This window comes from Melanerpes formicivorus, unplaced genomic scaffold (assembly GCF_026170545.1).
Source record: "Melanerpes formicivorus ecotype bairdi unplaced genomic scaffold, bMelFor1.0.p_v2 SCAF_69, whole genome shotgun sequence".
In the NCBI taxonomy this organism is placed as follows: domain Eukaryota; kingdom Metazoa; phylum Chordata; class Aves; order Piciformes; family Picidae; genus Melanerpes; species Melanerpes formicivorus.
In genome coordinates this window covers 314691-334339 of record NW_027142421.1, presented here as the reverse complement: position 1 = coordinate 334339, position 19649 = coordinate 314691, and the positions used below count along the sequence as shown (strand labels likewise).

The 19649-nt window shown below is 37.7% G+C and overlaps 1 protein-coding gene across 3 annotated transcripts in view; it reads right to left on the bottom strand.

Annotated features, from left to right (window-relative positions):
• The window catches only part of SLC9A3 (solute carrier family 9 member A3), a 60843-nt gene that overhangs the window by 29277 nt on the left and 11917 nt on the right, over positions 1 to 19649 (bottom strand). For all 3 annotated transcript variants that reach the window (XM_068162966.1, XM_068162969.1, XM_068162967.1), the window contains exon 2: positions 3100 to 3402. In XM_068162966.1, coding sequence (XP_068019067.1) covers positions 3100 to 3402 — 303 coding nt within the window. The remainder of the gene's footprint in view (positions 1 to 3099; positions 3403 to 19649) is intronic.

Genomic DNA, 19649 nt, shown 5'->3' with positions numbered 1-19649 from the left:
TTTATGGAAAGGTTAGGACACATCTACAAAACAGTATCAAGAGGCACAGGGCTTCTAAATCAGGCTTTCATTTAGCCTAATGATGCAAGTTATTTCCAAGTGATATATGACCACTGCCTCTTTCCATCTCACTAGAGTCTGGAGTGACTAACTGCCAGAAGTGACACCTGAGCAAGGTAAGTTCGATGGGCCCAGTTTAAGGCTTCTACACATGCTCAGTGTGTAGTTGTCATGACCTAGGTGGTACAAGAAAAACTTCTAAGCCCTAGTCACAAGCACAGTTATTCCACAGAGAAGTGCTGCATGGATTAGTTTTCCAGCAGATGAACAATTAGATGCCATCAACCAGGAATACTTAGGATCAGATACTTCTTCCTATTCTGTGAAAGCATACTGGTGTGGCTATTAATTAGCAGTTAGGGGGCTGATCCTTTATTTTATCCTCTAAAGAAGGAATTTTTTCTTCTTTTTTTTTCCTGCAAATACTATTTGTTAAGGATGTTGAATGCAAGCAAAGAGATTCTTCTGCATGTGTTTATATAGGGAATCTATGTAACCGAATTTGGATTATGCACCCTCACATTGATGGACAGAACTATGGGCTCATTCAATAGTAAAATTGGAAGTAAGTTGGGTTTAGAACAGTTTAGTCTGCAGTGGATATGCATTCCCACATTTTAATGATGGTATTCTAGCATTATCCACTGCAGCTGCAGAAAAAATGTGGTAGAAACAAACATATGCCCTAGAACTTCAACCAGAGGGTGCTATGAGTTGTTCTAGAAGTTAACTTGCTGTTCCTCTGTCTTCAGCAAGTAACAGCAGCAAGGCTTTTCACAAGGTGTGGTGCTCAGGTATTCATGACATCTAAGAAGGTCACCACAATGTGTTGAGTGGATTAGTGAGTATATGTTATATCCTATCTAGCCTTGATGGAGAATGCCATAGTTTCAATCAGGGAGAGGTTTCTCTGGCCTATTCCACAGCTGAGATTAGAACTCCAGCAGGTTGAAGTATGTTTTGGTGGTAAAGACAGGTCTCCATGGCATATCAATTAGCTCTCATTCTAAACATTTAAAATCCCCAGGCATGTCAGTTTATTGTTTGCTTTTGGTAACATCCCTATTTTTAGCTTGTAGAGCTTTAGCTGTGATCTGTGGGAGGGTCTGATTCGCCTGTTGAACTATATGCTCAGCATTAAATACCAGACATGGTACATCCTGTCACTGAAAGATTTCCTTGATGATGAAGCAGAATGTGCAGCCACCAAATCCAACTTTTATGGTTAGTTGAGAATTGTTTATGGTTTGGCAAGAAAGTAGGAGATAGATTTTTTTTTTTTCACTTGACTTTTCCACTCCACATGTCACAAAACCAGTAATGCTTTTCATTTAATACGTTTTTTTTTAATCAACAGATTTTAAAAACAATTATTATTCAGTATATTTCCCAGAATAGGATGTTAATAAAATATTGTTGTTCATTTTCTTAAAAAATATTATGGCAAGCATCTTGGATATTTAAAGATGTTTCTGTCCAACCTGCTGCAATAGCAATATCCCTTCATCATCTTTTTCTTCCTGAAAAAAACCCCTGTATTTAGCTACAAACATGAAAATGTAGATGCAGCGTTCCATGGCTGCAGCGTGAAAGCATCTTACCTACTTGCAGAAGTCAATAGTGTCTGCATCTGAGCTGTCACTTTTCTATCTTCTAAAGAAAAAATGTTACTTATAAAGTGTGAGCTCTAGTAAGGTAAATATCTAAAATATCTAAATCTATCATAGATGCCTGTATTAAAAATATACGCAGTTATGTAAGAGGAGTCTCAGATGAACAGGGCTGTGGTCTAGTTCTTCCAGATGGGGATTTTCAAATAAGGACAGCGCAGGTCTCCCTTAAATGGATGGAACAGATATCCCAGGCTTGGGCTAAATTTAAAAGAAGCCAGCCTCAAATTCTGCTGCTTCCCTGTGCTGGACATTGGGAGCAGTTTTTGATACTGGAAAACTATGCTGCCTTCTGTAATAATCAGCTAATAGTTTAATTCTTTATCAAGAAACTATTCTCTGCAGCTGTTGAAACTTCAGACATTTGAGGCACTCTTTTTATAAGGACTGAAAAGGGCATTTGCGGAAAACTGCTGCCAGTTTATTTTGCATTGCTGTGGTTAGAGAACAGCCCCATGATTATCTGTTTGGCCTTTTGTACAACCCTACATAACCCTTGAAGTCTTAGAGCCACCACTCAGTCCCAGGATCTCAGCAGTGGTTGCCAAGAACAGGTGAGCAGAGTACAAAGGCACAAAATCACACTCTATCTGTACCGCCTGCAGCAAATATGCCATCTAAGTACTTTCTAGAACTTGCTAACCTAAGAGAATTTTGCTGTAGAAGGGCTCTTGACCTTCTTCAACGTGGACACTAAAAAAAAAACAAACATAGATAGGATGCCTGTTTCAAAATGCATGCAATCCACAAACAATGCGGGTTGTTGTTCCTCATGCGGCAGTACATAGCTTATGTACGTGACGCACCTACTTAGATTAAGAATTGCTGTTCTGTGCCTCTTTGAGTAGCCCCATGTATTGTAGTACTATTAAGACACAGTGCATCTTACATGTGCTGCTTGGCTCTGTAAGTCTTCAGTTACAATTTCCAGCCCCAGAATACAATATGGAGATGTGTCATGCACAGGTGCTCCCCTCAACAACCACTGCTTATTTAACGTTAAAGCTGACTGAAGGAAGACAGTTCTATTTCCCAGTAACTTTGAAAATTTCTATCAGAGCAGAGAGAAATAAGCTCTTCAGACTATGTTTCTGGCCAGATATCCATTAGCAGGATGAATCCTGAGCTTTATCCTGGGTGTGTTCACACACATTTAAAGCAAAGAAATGTGAGACAGACAGGTTCAGATCCCTTTCATGTTTGCTTCAGAGAAGATTTCTCAGATCATTCTTAGATTTGGTAAAAACATTACAAATTGCTACCATTACAATCGGATTTTTCTGCTGAAAAAAGTTGTTAAGTTGTAAGGTATCAGCCATCCAACAAGTACTATAACATTTACAATTGTACCTTCACAGATCAAACTTACCCATTATTCCTGTCTGATAGACACCGTAGAGAGACAAACCAGTTGTGGCAGCATTCCAGATTGTCCCAATGACGGCATACAAAAGGATGGAACCAAGATTTCCGAAGAACAATCTATTTGGCATAAAATATCCAGCATCCAAAACAATGGGGGGCAGCAGATAGAAAAAGAATACAGTTGGTGTCAGGGCAAAGGAGGCAATGTGATCTGCTGCCCACACAATGCCACCAAGGAAGAGACCTAGAACAATCAGGAGAGCACTCTCTGGAACCACTCGAGTGACTTTGTGAGACAAGTGGAAAACTGCAAGAGAAGAGGAAAACAGTTTGTCACAATAGGAATGGAGAAACAATTTGACCAACAGCCATTGTCAGTTGGTAATTTTGACTTCACACAAGCTTCCTGCTTTGTTGTTAGAGCCAAGGGCATGCATGAAAAGCATGGGAAATAGTCATAACCCAGCCACTTGTACAATTGAAGCAACACTTTTCATATTTTACTCAGCATATTTCAACTTACAGGGAAACAATATTCCATGACATTTATTTCCTTTATTGGATTATCATTTCCATACAAGATCTGTTTAGGGGTATGTGGTGTTCTGTGCAACGCAGTAAATGCAAGACTAAAAGGAAATGGTAGAGGTGCTGGAAATGCATGACATTATGGTTTATTTCTGTTCCTAGGAAATATACATCTGACCTCCCCATATTTGTCTTTAAAAATGATCAGTGTACCAGCAGGTTTGTTGGAGATAAATGCTGAAAGAACTACCTTCAAAACAAAATTTCTGTAAAAGGATTTCCATTAATTCAGAGATTTTTCTATGGAATGGTACCTTCAGTGGTGCCTAGGAAATGATACTGCAACAGGCTACTTTGTTTACTTTGTTTTGTATAAAGTGTCAGGAAATGTGTATCTTGTGTAAAATCTATTCATAAAGAGGAATGGTATATAGTATCTATTATAGAGAAAAAATTTAATAGTATGGTATGGTGAAACTATTAAACCAACCACTAGTTAGGAGAGAAAATTATAGTGACTCTAAAGGGACAGAAAAATGGCAAGGTCAAGACAAAAAAATTGGCTGTTCAAGATGACAAAAGCATAGGTGAGATTGCAAATATATGTGGCAACATATATTTATAGTGTTTGTTAGGTATCAGGTTAAAGACCAAAAGAAAAAGCAGAGAGAAGAGCAGAGAGAAGTCAAGTCTGCAAAGAAATATGGAACATGGAAAATGAGTAGTGGCAAAGACTTTTGATAATAAGGAAGCTAATAAGTGTTAATTGACTTTCTTGGGATTTCTGTGAGTTTTTCCTTTGGTTTATCTTGAGTATTGATGTGTCCCAGCTAGTCTGAATCCTGACACTGTGATACTAAGCCAATAAATGGAATTTTACTTATATAGCTTTGTCTAGAAAATGTGACTTTAATTTTAGAAAGGAGAAGGGGAGGAAAAAGCCTTTAAAAGCCACTGAGTTTCTCCTGGTTTCTGTATCGGCTTAGAACAGTGTTGAAACTTTTACAATGCTAATGCAAGTTATCTCAAAACTAATTTGGACAAGAAGACATGATTAAGAATTCCAGCCTCCTAAGGTATAGTGGAAGAATCTTTCCTATGACTATGCAGAGCTCTTAGACCAGGCTACTTTACAGAAAGACTATTGTTTTTCCTTCCAGACAAGTATTTGTCCCAGTAAAACATTTACTAGTTACGTGTTTTAAGGGGCCCATTCCTAAACTGCCTCTCTGTCTTGGCTGCATCTACACAGGTAATGTTAGAATCACCGCCCATCTTTACAATAGCCCCACAAAAAGATTGCTCCTACTAGTGTAATCTCTGTGGCCCCATGAGAATAGAAAACACAGAAACAAAAAAGACACCAGCCTGCTGATAACAACAAGCATGACTAGATGTTTGTAAACAAGACTTAAAAGATAATCCATGGTAGAACATAACATCAAAATTGAACTAATACAATATCAATCATACATGAAAGCAAACTTCATTCAGTGAAGTGGGCTCAACCATGTCAATTTTCTGTAACATCTCCTTCATGCAATCAATAGCTGAGTAATAGTTCACAGAAACAAACACGGTGATTTTTCCCAGTTAGTTTGCTCCCTGTAATAAAATCCCTTGGGCTTTTATAAAAGAAGGAAGAAATTAAATAAAGAAAAACAATCTAGCTACTACTCCATGTGTATAAATTGTAGTGCTTAACTCCACAAAAGTCTTTCCTACTGGTCATTCTTGATTCTATGAATTTCCAGTCAGTGAATTATCAACTAATTTATCATCTCACAGAGTAGGGATTATCTCCTTATCCCAGAAAATGAATGTCACTGAGCTAGTCTTGCTAATCCAAGTCTGGTTTTCCTACTCTTATGTTTGCAGATGAAGCCATGGCTACAGGAAATTAAAGTTAAAAAGTAAAACCTGTGAAGACTTTTCAGAAAGAGACTTTCACAAAAATCCCCAGCATCCAGCTAAAAATCCATGTTTGGTTGAATTCTTACCTTTGCAGCCAAACCCAGTTTCTCCCTGTGACTGCTGGGATGCCAACCTGATGCTGGTTATAACACTGTCTCCTCTTGGAAGTAGCATGTTGCATCTTTACGTTCCCTTTAACTGAAATCAGGTTATTATCTATGCCAGATTTTAACACTATCAGCAATAAATTCTTCTGCTCAGTTTAGGAATGCAGACTGTGGGCAGGAAAGTCATTATCTGAAATGAGGCTCTAGAGAAGGCTTTCTTTCTTTCTTTCTTTCTTTCTTTCTTTCTTTCTTTCTTTCTTTCTTTCTCTTTCTTTCTTTCTTTCTTTCTTTCTTTCTTTCTTTCTTTCTTTCTTTCTTTCTTTCTTTCTTTCTTTCTTTCTTTCTTTCTTTCTTTCTTTCTTTCTTTCTTTCTTTCTTTCTTTCCTTCTTTCCTTCTTTCCTTCTTTCTTTCTTTCTTTCCTTCTTTCCTTCTTTCTTTCCTTCTTTCCTTCTTTCCTTCTTTCCTTCTTTCTTTCCTTCTTTCCTTCTTTCCTTCTTTCCTTCTTTCCTTCTTTCCTTCTTTCCTTCTTTCCTTCTTTCCTTCTTTCCTTCTTTCTTTCTTTCTTTCTTTCTTTCTTTCTTTCTTTCTTTCTTTCTTTCTTTCTTTCTTTCTTTCTTTCTTTCTTTCTTTCTTTCTTTCTTTCTTTCTTTCTTTCTTTTTCTTTTCTTCTTCCTTCCTTCCTTCCTTCCTTCCTTCCTTCCTTCCTTCCTTCCTTCCTTCCTTCCTTCCTTCCTTCCTTCCTTCCTTCCTTCCTTCCTTCCTTCCTTCCTTCCTTCCTTCCTTCCTTCCTTCCTTCCTTCCTTCCTTCCTTCCTTCCTTCCTTCCTTCCTTCCTTCCTTCCTTCCTTCCATTTAGTACAATCAAAATCTAAATAACAGGCAGTATTTGTTTTAAGGTAACTGCCTAGATAAATCAGGCAGATAGTATACAATGTGATTAGAAGAATCCTAGTGTCTATAAACATAGAAGTATGTCAAAGGAAAATATAACTGGTGAAATATAACTGATGAAATTCAAGGAAATAGCTTTAGACTGAGATGTAATTAGAACTTAGCCTGGTGTTTGAGTTCAGGTTTGCATCTTACAGTGATTGGTGGTGTGTGGTTTTGTTTGGTTGTTTTTTGGCTTGTTACATTTGTTTGTATATGAAATATATTAAAACAAGATTGTGCACTATGAGTAGTTATTAAATTCATTGAAAAAATATAGAACTAGATTAATTTCAAATTTGCTCCATTTTTTTTTTACCAATACATTATTCCAAAGTTCAAAATAGATTCTGAATGTCTTAGAAACTGGCGTAAGGATAGCACACTCACTTCATAAAATATGCATTTTACTTCTTTATGAGCGATCAATATATAGTCCTACAAACTGAATGACATCTCCATGATACCTAAATGCCTATCTTGACTAGGACACTTGACTTAAAATACAGTCCAGTAATAACAGACAAGGAGGTAAGACACATTCTGTTGAGAAACAAATTGCAGACTTCAGGAAGGATGGTGTGCTGTGCTGCTCAGATAAATTACTCTGTGAGGGGACTAGAGCCTATGTTCACTGTTCTTAATTGTGAGACTAGTATATGTTAAGGAGGAGAGGAAAAGAGAAAAGGAAGAAAATTTGTAGTCATTCCATGGCATAAGAGAAAAAACAGTGCATAAGGCACTCTTGTGGCCTACACATTCTAACATTTCTCATTTATAATTCATTTACATATGTCTAGGCACAATATCAGTGAAAAAGTTAAGCATGTGGTTTTCACCCAGTACATCCTAAACCTGTCTTGAAAGTGGGTTGGACTGTGCTTGAATTCAAGATGTGCATCACTGAATTTGATGCTGTCTACAAGATTAAACAATTACATCCTATAAACATCCTGTGAAACTTTTCTTCTAACGCTTCCTTTGAGATCCAATAAAGGGACTGTCTGACATACCTGATAAGAAAGACGAAACAAATTAGGAATTTTGGTGGAACTAGTTTCTTTTGACTCAAAGAAAGAAATATTCTTTAAAGAGTAAGTAATTTTTTTTTCACCTTTAAAAAATGGAATAACTTAGATCAAATTCTTCAGTGGCTGTTACAGCATTCAGTGAACTATCGGTTGCTTTCTAAGGCTATCTGAAACTGCTTGACAAGAAATTATTCAGCAGAATAACCTTTTTTTGCAATCACTAAATGAAGACAGAAAAAAACTCTTTAAATAGTGAGAATAATAAATAAAAGAATAATGAAGAATTGATAGTCCATGCTCAATTCACTTGTAGACACACACACACAGAGGTTTCTGAATTAGTTTCCTATGTTTCATTCCAAATTATCTTGAACAGCACCTGTTTTTAATGAACATTGATTTTTGCTTATCAGCAAATAATGTCATTGACTTCCTTCTAGAATTTTTTGCTTCCTTTCTGGCTGAAATTAACAATTCAAGACAGATTTGCTATCTTTTGAAAATATAGCACTGCAACAATTAAAATCTGAAAATAACTATATAATACACTGTTACGTTTCATATAATTTCAATACAATCTCAAGGGACTAATGATATTTCCATCAACTTATTTAGTGTTAAATCAATGCCCTGGAACACTGCACATTTTTTTCCAGCTACTATCATTGCCCAGTCAATCACAAAGCTGACTGCATGTGTGCAGCACACAATGTGTCATTCAGAAAAATCAAGAACTCACTTCTACTACTGCTAGTCATTCTTTCCTGAAGTTTCTTTTCCATGTATCTTCTGATGAAATCCAAGGAATCACAACATAATTTAAATGGCTAGAAGATTTTCGTGAAAGCATACATATGAATTTGCAAATGCTTCCCAGCTCCTCCTACCACTGACATAACAGGTAGTGACAGGTGTGGGATTTACCATATTCATTTCTGCTGGTGGATCAGATATGCGCTGATAGTATCCCTATTACTCTTTATTTTCACTTGTAAAGATGAATTCATCATATTAAATCAAGCCATAAGTGCTTCTAATTTAAGACACAGGACTTGATTTTCTGAAACCCATGGAAAATCTTTGCCATTGACCACACTGAGAGTAAAATATTTTTTTTAATGCTTTGTATTTATTTTACAGAGATGCAAAAAGCATTGTCTCCAAGGCAGTACATAATCAAGTCCTTGTAACAGCACAACATGGAAGTTACTTAAGAGAAGGTGTGAATACATTCCAAAAAATAATGTTCTGTCTAAAGGGAGCTGGACTCTCACTTGCAAGTATGAAATTTTTGTTTCTTATCTTATCTGTTCATGTTCTCCTTAGCATCACAGAGGGTGAGTTCTATTAAAAAAAAATATTAGTACTGCTCTTTCTGCAAGATTTTCAGCAGTATCTTATGCAGAGATACATTATTACTTAACAAAAAAAAAAAAGTTTAAAAATCTAAAATATATACCAACAACACACATGGAAAAAAAATCTGCTTTACCTTGTCTGTGTGATAGCTCAAAGCATAATCAGATGTAATGTTTGTGAACTAAATTTATCAAATGTACATGGGCACTAACGAAGTCCAAAAGCCTTTGGGAAGTCCCAGTCCATTTTTACTATACTGGTTTGCCTGACTAGGGAATGGCCACGCTGTTTAAAATACAATGTGGAGCATGCATCTTTGAGATATATGCTTTATGTTACCTTCAAGATGTATGCTGAGGCAGTCAATACTTTCTTTGCCTCAGTTTTTAGCAGTAGGACCAAGAGTTTGCTGGATACCCAGCCCCATGAGCTGGGAGATAGGGATGAGGAGCACAATGAAGCCCCCATAGCCCAAGAGGACGTACCTCTTAGGCATACAACCAACAATACTGAGAGAGGTGGTGCAAGGCACTTTCTATCATTTACCACCAGGCCAAAGTGGGGAGATCTCAGCTGACTGGAGACTGACAAATGTGACACCCATCCACAAGTAGAGCTTGAAGGAAGATCCAAGAACTGCAGACCTGTCAATTTGACCTCACTGCCAAGGAAGGTCATGGAGCAGATCATCTCGAGTGCCAGTATGTGCAGGGCAACCAGGGAAAGCTGTGGATGTTTATCTGGACTTTAGTAAAGCTTTTGTGACTGTCTCTCACAGAATCCTCTTGGATAAGCTGTCTGTTCATGACTTGGATGGGTGAACACTTTGCTGGGTAAAAAACTGTCTGGATGACCAGGTCCAAAGAGTGGTGGTGAATAGAATTCTGTGCAGTTGGTGGCCGCTCAATGGTGGTGCTCCCCAGAGCTCACTTTCAGCTCCGGTCTTGTTTAATATATTTATCAATGATCTGGACAAGGAGACTGAATGCTCCCTTGGTAAATTTGCAGATGACACCAAGTTGGGAGGGAATGTAGGTCTGCTTAAGGGTAGAAAGGATCTTCAAAGTGACCTGGACAGGATGGATCCATGAGCAGAGATCAGTATGAGATTCAACAAGGCCAAGTGTAGAGTCCTGCTGTTTGGTCACAACAATCCCATGAGTGCTCCAGGCTTGGGGCAGAGTGGCTGGAAAGATGCCCAGCAGAGAAAGATGTGGGGGTGCTGGTTGACAGCCATCTGAGTATAAGCCAGTGTGTGCCCAGGTGGCCAAGAATACCAAGAGCATCCTGGCCTCTATTGAAGCCAGTTAGTGGATCACAGCTCAGACTATCTGCATTTGCCATACCATAGAAGAAGCACCAATGCTGTAGAAATCCATGGCTTCACAAGTCTCTGGGCACAGATTGCAGCATTCATTGTGTAGGAACTGTGTGTGGCTGCTGAGTTACAGAGAAGTGTGTATTTTTGATAACCTTTTCTCTGGTTTCTGTTGTCAGACTCCTTTAATGTTAGATTAGATTTTCAGTGTTTGATGCTTCATTCTCATCAAGCAGCATATGCAGAAAATCCAGATACCCTCACATCCCACACATCTAAAAAGAAGCTGAATAATCACTGCTTTAAAATTATTCCTAGATCTTGGTTTAGCAGCAGTTTCAGGCAATTTCTGATCCTTACTGGCTGTCTGTAGCATTGGTTGAGGTCCACTCATGATATCAAGGTTTTGCAACTTGTCTTTAAGAAAAAGGTGTTAATTGTTATTTATTTATCTGTTCAAGAGCATGCATTTCTCATAAATCAACTTTCTACTTACCTGCATAGCCATAGGCATGTCTTCCAACTAATTACAGCTGCTTATGCATCATAGAATCATAGAATCATAGCAAAGTGTTCACCTACCCAAGTCATGATTGGAAGGGACCTTTAGAGGTCATCTAGTTCAATGCCCCTGAAGCAAATAGAGACATCACATAGCCTGCTTAGAGGAGCTAGAAATTTTAATTATGATCAAAAGAACTAGAAGTGCCTGTGTAGTCAGGCCCTCCATGATCACATTAACGCATTAAATAATCCTAATTGCAGAGGATTTTTTTCTCCAGCTAAGACTATGTGAAGACACATCAGCAGCACTCATCACATAAAAATTTCATTCTGATTTCTATCTTGAACTTGTTCACAGCTATTTTATATCCATTTTTCCTTTGTGACAGTGAAATCCTTCATTTCCTATTATATAAGCACAGGAGACATTGCTTGTCTTTGATTTGTTAAACTAAACCACTTCTTTTTAGTCCTGACTTAGTCTCTGTCTCTTTCAATCTGAGTTCAGCTGTATGGACTCAGTCATCAGAAATATATACTTCATGCTTCATGAGTCACAGTAAAAGCCAGTCCAACAGCCTTAATAATTTCCTATCACAATCTATTTTTTGATAGGCTTTGTTATCACACTGGTAAGTCACAGTCGTCCTGCATTCGCTTCAGACAGACACGTATCTCTTTTCTCCTCATTCACAACCTCACGTAGAAATTCTTGTCATTGATCCCTGACTGAAACTGCCCTTAGTGTAACTGTTGTCCATCCCTTCCTCTAGTCCTCAAGATTATGTTTTCTCTTGCATCATAGCCAGATCTGCATGAATACTGATAATGCCTAGGGATCATGTCATCAGTGGTAATTAAAAAAAATCCAAACCATGGCCAAAGCCAAAGTCCAGTCAAAACCAACAAGTCTAGTGACTTCCACAAATAACCATTTTACAATTTCTCACTTTATCATGTTCTTTCCTTACCTACCCACCCAGTAACTGTTCTACCCTATTTCTTATTAGCAGATGAATTAGGCCTAAACCAAAGGGAAAAGAATAATCTTCAACTGTGCTCTAAAAGTGGTTAAGTTGAAGTAAGGATTCAAAGCACCAGGGAACTGCCTTTTCAGCTTGTTCAGGAAGTGTTTGAGCAGATTTGACATGTCTGCCACTGATCATTATTATTGTATTTGCCTTTCTAATCTTTGACAACAAAGTGCACTTGGTTTTCTTTTCCTGGTCAGCAGACTGATAGCATATTTTATGGTCCTTTAGATTCTGGTCTGTGATCCTTGCAACAATGGTATTCCAGAAGTCTTATGAGTTGATTTTGCCATTTTTAGCTGTTTGTATACAAATAGTACAAAAACCTTAAAGAAAAAGCTTTTATTAATTTATTCTAAACAATATTATTTAGACTAATTTTAATGATTTTATTAGTCAGTACCTATGCTTTTATCAAATCTAGCAAAAATTGTCAATTAAAAAAAAAAATCAGAGATGTATAGTGTAAGAAGAAGTAAAAGCCTGGTTTGGTATATGTCCTTGGCTACTGATTCAAAATATACTATAGAATCATAGAATCAGTCAGGGTTGGAAGGGACCACAAGGATCATCTAGTTCCAACCCCCCTGCCATGGGCAGGGACACCTCACATTAGATCAGGCTGGCCAGAGCCTCATCCAGCCTGGTCTTAAACACCTCCAGGGATGGGGTCTCAACCACCTCCCTGGACAACCCATTCCAGGGCTTCACCACTCTCATGGTGAAGAACTTCCTCCTCATGTCCAGTCTGAATCTCTCCAGCTGCATTCCATTCCCCCTAGTCCTATCATTACCTGATATCCTAAGAAGTCCCTCCCTAGCCTTCTTGTAGGTCCCCTTCAGATACTGGAAGGCCACAATAAGGTCACCTCGGAGCCTTCTTTTCCCCAGACTCAACAGCCCCAATTCTTTCAGTCTGTCCTCACAGGAGAGGTGCTCCAGCCCTCTGATCATATGAACATGACAATTAGTACTTAGACATATTTTTCCTAACCAAGGCACAAGGTCCTTTATATTTAACTTGTTTAGATTGACTGGTTGGAGTTTGGTTTTATCCAGCTCAAGAAAGATTTCTTTATTTGTCACGTATGCAGTGATCACCATTTACAAAGTGTACAGCATTGTAATGAGCTCATTAAACAGGAGATTTTAGGTCTCAGTTCTTTGTAGGTGAACAATTAACAAAATGTTAGCAATTAAAACTGCAACCAACATGCAGGTCAAGGTTCCCAGCTGATAGGTCTTTGCATAATAAGGTAGCCCCAAGTCAAATTCAAAGAAGTGTGTGAGTAAGCAACTATTACCTCTGTAAGCATTTAGAACATAATGAAGTTTAAACAGTCAGGTTCAGTTTATCATAATTGTGCCAAATAGGTTTTTTTTTGAAGGAGAAGTCCCACTGCAGTGCAAGTGTGGTAGAATTTGGCCCTTATGGAACTGAATGGCACTGAAAGTAAAATAGGAACAGTCAAAAATAATATTTCAAAATGGGAGCAAAGTACATCTTAGAAACACCTTGAAGTATAGTAGAGGATATAAAACAGGACAGCAAAGTACCATAAAACAGCTTCATTACCTATGCAAAGGGATTAGAATTGGGCTTGAAAGACAATCTTCTTGCTCAAGTTAATATTCCTCACAGATTGAATTCAGTTAAGGATTGCTATGAGTTTTCTGCATTTAGGATGCTGTCAGTACAGGATATTCCATGATGAATACAAATGTAAAGAAACACAGCTGAAGGGTAATACACAGAAGAGCCACTCTGTATAAAACCAATAAAAATAATATGCTTCTGTCATAACCTTTACATGTTAGAGGGTCAGCAATAAATGTAAGTAGAATTACCAGTAATTTTCTGGTCACTGAGGTAGTTTTGAGGTCTAATAAAGATTTCCCTTTGAGAACATTTCATCTTTTGCTCATACAGATAAAGAACTGTAAAGAAATGGATTCCCAGTAATATACAGACACGGTTGTTCTGGTGTCATAATAAATTGCATAAGGAGTTACCAAAGCTGGAGCACTAAATAGAACCTGTTCTCCTCTGTTCAGGTCCACTATACGAAGAGTAAAAAGAAGATGAAGAAGGTATAGTTAAATGACAGTGGGTTGGAACTCTGAATATTTGCTTATACTATAGGACTTTCCCTGTACCACTTCTTGCAGGGCATAGTAAGGATTGTGCTTGTTAGGAAAGGCATGAAAGACATAATTAAAACCTAAGGGGAAAGAGGAATGGCTCCGAAGGCTGCTCCAAGTCATAGGGTAGGAAAACACTTTTTTTTTTTCAAGCCTTGGTAGACTGTTTTGCTTCCTGCCCTCTTCATTCCTCCCTGACAGGATTTCAATTAGTACAACTGGAACAGCATGGGATTATATTGGAAATACTTCTGATTACAGCAGTAAATTAAATACTTATTAGCATATTCAAATTCAGCAGTGATGCCCACAGAGAAAAAAATAATAAATCAAATGTCAAGTACCTCTTGCTTAAAATGTGAAAACAAACCATTTGAGAGGAGTTAAGAAAGCACAACTAGTTAGTTTCCTCTGAAAGTGAATACTACCATGCACCCTTAAAGGTTTCAAAGTTGTGACAGTCTTATGTTGTTGAAGGATAGACTCTAGCATCTTGGTAAGAGAAGAGTTCCATGTGGATTACAACTCTTTCATGTCATTTCAAAAACTCAGATATGCTGTTTACATGTATAAAGAATTGGAGATTTTCTAGATGAGATTATTTTTAACTAGTAAATTGGAAGCACTTTTAAGCGAGTCACTCCCTATTGCCATAAGGTATACAGAATGACAACAGATAAAGGCTAGAGACTTTTCCTACAATTTTTTCAGAGCTGTGGAATCTCCTTGGTGTAAGATTTGGGATTCAAAAGCTTTTTCATGAATTGGAAAACTTCTTACACAAATTTTCTTTAAGAAAGTCAGTGAAATCAGGTCACTCACCTGTTTCTCCATGTATAATTTGCTTTATGGAGTTCTACTTAATGATAGAGCGGCTCTTTTAATATCAGTAGTGCTAATCAGAAAGTTCATGGTGAAGAACTGAGCAAGGGAATATGTGGGAAAGTTGGCAAGGGTTCTCATGTTATAATGCTTACACTCTACTCAGTCTGCTTGATCCACAGAAGGTTAAGAAAGCATCGTTTTCACCAGCCCAACCTTGGGAGTTTCTGGCTTAGGCAACAGAGCAGAAGATATTACATGCTTCCTTACTGGATGTGCTTATTCCTGGCCATAAAGGAAGTAATTTTGCTCAGAAATTCACGCATGTGTTTTATCTTCCCACTGATTTAAGAAGAGTGCACTAAAGGTTAATTTATATTGCTCTAATTGTTTTCTTGCAAATGGCTCTGAGATACTGCTATCATTAATGTGCTTTTGCATGGCTTTTGATTTTTGTCCTTACAGCTTTTCTGACGGACTGATACTTTAACCCTCATACCTTCACTATCTCATTTGAGAGGTGAAGTGCATGATTATAACAGTGGGAAGAACAGTACTTTAAGTAGTGTTTTTATACTGCAATATGTAGTGCATGGAAAATAACTCAGATGTTTTGAAATGGGATAGGAAGGTGCTGATTAGCCAGCTGTTTTTTTCAGTTATGTATTTGCATGCATGGAATAAATGAGGAAGGTTAGCACTGAAAAGGAAGTTGACAAGGAGATTAGTTCAAACTGGTTTTCTAGAGTGAAAAAAAAGAAAAAGGAAGTGGGAAAAATCAACTGGCTGAGGATGTATTTGAAAGTAGCTCACAACACAAACCTTCTAATTACTGAAGATGACTGCTTGTGTCAAGAAATAGAAATGAGACACAGATCTCTTACTAAATAAATAACAATACTCCAGAATGTCACAAGTACACAATGCATAATACACAGTATGAAGTCTTATCGATTTTTATATAGGAAAATGTCCTTTATATAGTCAGATCATTCCTACATGGGACAAATAGTTGGCATATATAATTTAAAATATCTGTGCAAAAAATCGTTTTTAGGGAGCAGTAAATATTCAGTATGAATCAAATGTTACACCTAGTATGTGTACAGTAGTATTCCTTTTTGTCTTTCATTACCACATATATATGAGTTACACTTCAGTAGAATAATAGAATAGTTCAGGTTGGAAGGGACCTTTAAAGGTCATCTGGTCCATCTCCCCTGCAATGGCACGGACATCTTCACATGGCTCAGAGCCCCACTCCACCTGACCCGGAACATTTCCAAGCATGGGGCATCTATCACTTCTCCGGACAACCTGTTTCAGTGTTTCACCACCCTCATCATCAAAAAGTTTCTTCCTTCTATCTAGCCTGAATCTCCCCTCTTTTAGTTTAAAACCATCATCCCTTGACCTGTTGCAGCAGGCCCTGCTAAAAGGTCTGTCTCCATCTTTCTTATAAGCCCCATTTAAGTACTGAAAGGCCACAATAAGAGCTCCCTTGAGCCTGCTCTTCTCCAGGCTGAACATCCTCAACTCTCTCAGCTGTTCTGCATAGAAGAGATATTTCACCCTTTAATATTTTTTGTGGCCCTCCTCTGGATCGGCTCCAACTGGTTCATGTGTTTCTTGTCCTGAAAACTTCAGTGCTGGGTGCAGCACTCCAGATAGGGTCTTGTCAGAGAAGAGTAGAGGGCCAGACTGATATCCCTACAGCTGATGTGCACAATTCTTTTGATGCAACCCAGGATATGGTTAGCTTCCCGGGGTGAGAGTGCACATTGCTGAATCATGTCCAGTAAAGGAAATTAAAATATTTACATGCAGATAAACCATGAGAGAACGATTATAACTGAAAAGATTCAGTGTAGCATCTTCATATACATATAACTACCAGAATAGGTTCTGAGAATAAAAATGCTAGAATGGAAAACCTAAAAGAAAGACCTAGCTGCAACAGTATTTATACTAAAAATAATATATTAAGGAAAAAGAAAAGGCAGATAGGTTATGCCAGCAGAAAATGTTGTGAACAGTCAAGCTTTGTGATTTTCTTCCAATGTTTTTTCCATTAATCTCTTAAATCCTGTACCTCAATATAATGCTAGTGCTGATGTGGAAGAAAAAAAGATTAACAAATGTCAAGATAGAAGCCTAGTTTCAGCTAAATTTTCCTTAAATCTATAGATTCTCCACTTTCTGCCATGTTCACTAGCATGGTGGAATCACTGTCACTGGAGGTGTTTAACAAGAGACTGAATGGGGCACTTGGTGCCACGGTTTAGTTGATTAGATGGTGTTGGGTGATAGGGTGGACTTGATGATCTCAAAGGTCTTTCCCAACCTGGTTAATTCTATTCTCTTCTGTTCTACCATATGATATACAGGATATATTTTACTATTTTTATTTCAGCTATGAGTGTTTAGTCTGCCAGCAACTGAAACTGCATCATGATTTATTTGTACTTCCATCATATTGTTAATTGATAAGTAGTTCCCAAAGTATGAGGCTCTTCACCAGGATTCTTTCAAATCCAGGTACAGATACTGTTTTAGGCACTACAGCATGAACAGTATTGTTAGCTGCAGTACTACTTCACTTATTTATAATAGTGAAACCTTTGTCATATGAAGGTAATATAGACATTCTATTGACTTTCAACACATTAGGTTCCTCCATCACATCCTGTGCTAGGATTCTAACACATCCTAAGAGGAAAATCTAACTATAGGCATTCATCCTTACTTTAAGGCAGATCTTTCCTGACACAAGAGCTTCAGTACCCACACATAAACTGAGTTTCCACCGACAGTGGCAGGGTTTATCTTGGGCTGGTTTAAATCTTTACTTCTAGATCACAATGAAAAGAAGGAAACTTCATACTTCCTCCTGCTGTTTTTACATCCTCATACTTCCAAACACCAAACAGCACTATTCAAGTAAACATGCCCTGAAAACAAAGCTTTTTACCAAGGTCTGCTGTATTATGTTCCCTAGGAGAGACTGAAGAATTAATTTGCTTTATTGAGTGCTCAAAAGTAATAGCTTTGTCTCAAGGTAGAAAGTTTCAGCTTTTCACTTAATTACAATTTTCTTTAGTACAAGTATTCAAGAAACAATACCAAGATGTACTTCTGTTTACTGAAATGGTAAGTAAATAAGGCTGAAGATAAGATTACTGTATTATGTACTAATGAATTGCCACTCCTTCCACCTCCATGATAAGTGTGACAGCCCTTTTTTTAGATTCCTATGAAGTGTAATAACCTGACCCTCAGATCTAAGAATGTCTGAAAATTGATTGAATTAACCTGAGCAAGGGTGAGGGGAAGGGTGAATCACAAAGCATTTCTTCTTCACTGAAACAATGACATCTGCTCTCTGTGGTCCTGCTTTGGACTAGATGATCTCCAGAGGTCCCTTCCAACCCCTATGATTTCATGACTCTATGACTTCAATGCTGTATCTGTCACCTGCTGCAGAACAAACCATGTTGAATCTGAACTTGCTATATTCTTCATTTCTAATAAAAATTTTGGAAGGGAGCATATATTTTTCTTAATATTTTCAAGAAGAAAGTAACAAAAGCAGCTTTCTCTTTCCAGACACTTCAGCTACATAAGCATTATAACTTTTCCACTGCAGGATATGAATTTCAGGGAACAAGATTCTGCTTTGGATGCAGTGCAACCACATAGACAGCCTGAGTGAGCTGACAGTCTGAGTGAGCTGCTACCTTCCTTGTTGTTCCTGTCTTGAATTGTAAGGCTGCTGCATAAGAGATGTGGAACACAGAAGTAAAAAGAAAAAAAAAAAAAGGGGGGGGGGGGGGGGGAAGTTAAATACCAAAATACAAAACCACTTCAAATTCTGCAGCTGTGGGGAGCTGCCCACATTGGGGTTTTTTTTTCAAACTTGTCAGGTGTAGTCATGTCAGATATATAACCCTGTTTAAAAAGCCCCAATGAATGAAGATCTATAGGATTATTGTGAGCAGACAAAAAGGTGGGTCCCTGGTACGAAGGAATACTTAGTATAACACTAAAGAGAACAAAGAGCTGCTGATTGTTCTCTTGTTTAAGAAATGCCTTTTTAGTGGGGAAAAAACTAAGCCTTAGTATGCATGTTCTGTTTACACTCTAAAAGCTAACATCCTCTAACATACACTGTACTACACAGAAAGGTGTAGAGCCAGTGGATGGGTTCCCCTGAGGACAGATTGGTGAAGGAAAAGGCTATACACTTGAAGCTCTAGAGAGCAAAGTCTAAAAGACCTTACGTTGCTAATGCAGGGTAAGAAATTGTGACTAATGGACATAGTGATAGAATCTGTCAGGCAGTCTGTCAGGCAGTAGTTTATGACAAAATCTTTCCAATTAATGAAAACCATGTTGACAGAAAACCTCTAACAATAGCCATATATTTATCTTCTTTGTGAAAACAGAACAGAAAATGAGATACTAGTAAATTTATCTGACACCAAGTGTAAGCATGCGCATGCTTTCTACTCTTTCTTTTTCCACCACAATCTAATTACATAGCTTTTACACAACACACATAATAGCATTCTCATGCAGCTTCTGCCATTTCTTTCATGGTACTTTCTGTCCTGTCTTGTTTTCCTTATTGATCAGTGCACTGGTCATCACAAAACTGGGGGTTTTGTTTGTTTTGTTTTGTGGTTTGTTTTCTTTTCTAATGTAGACTGTTTTAGCCTGTTACACTGGAAAGATTGTACATGCAACTGATATTAGTTGTTTGTCTATAAAAATACCTGTGATTGCTTGTCCACATACCATCTGTGGTACTGAGCATGAAAGAAACACAAGAATAATCACAGCATGAAAGAAATACAAGAATAAGCATG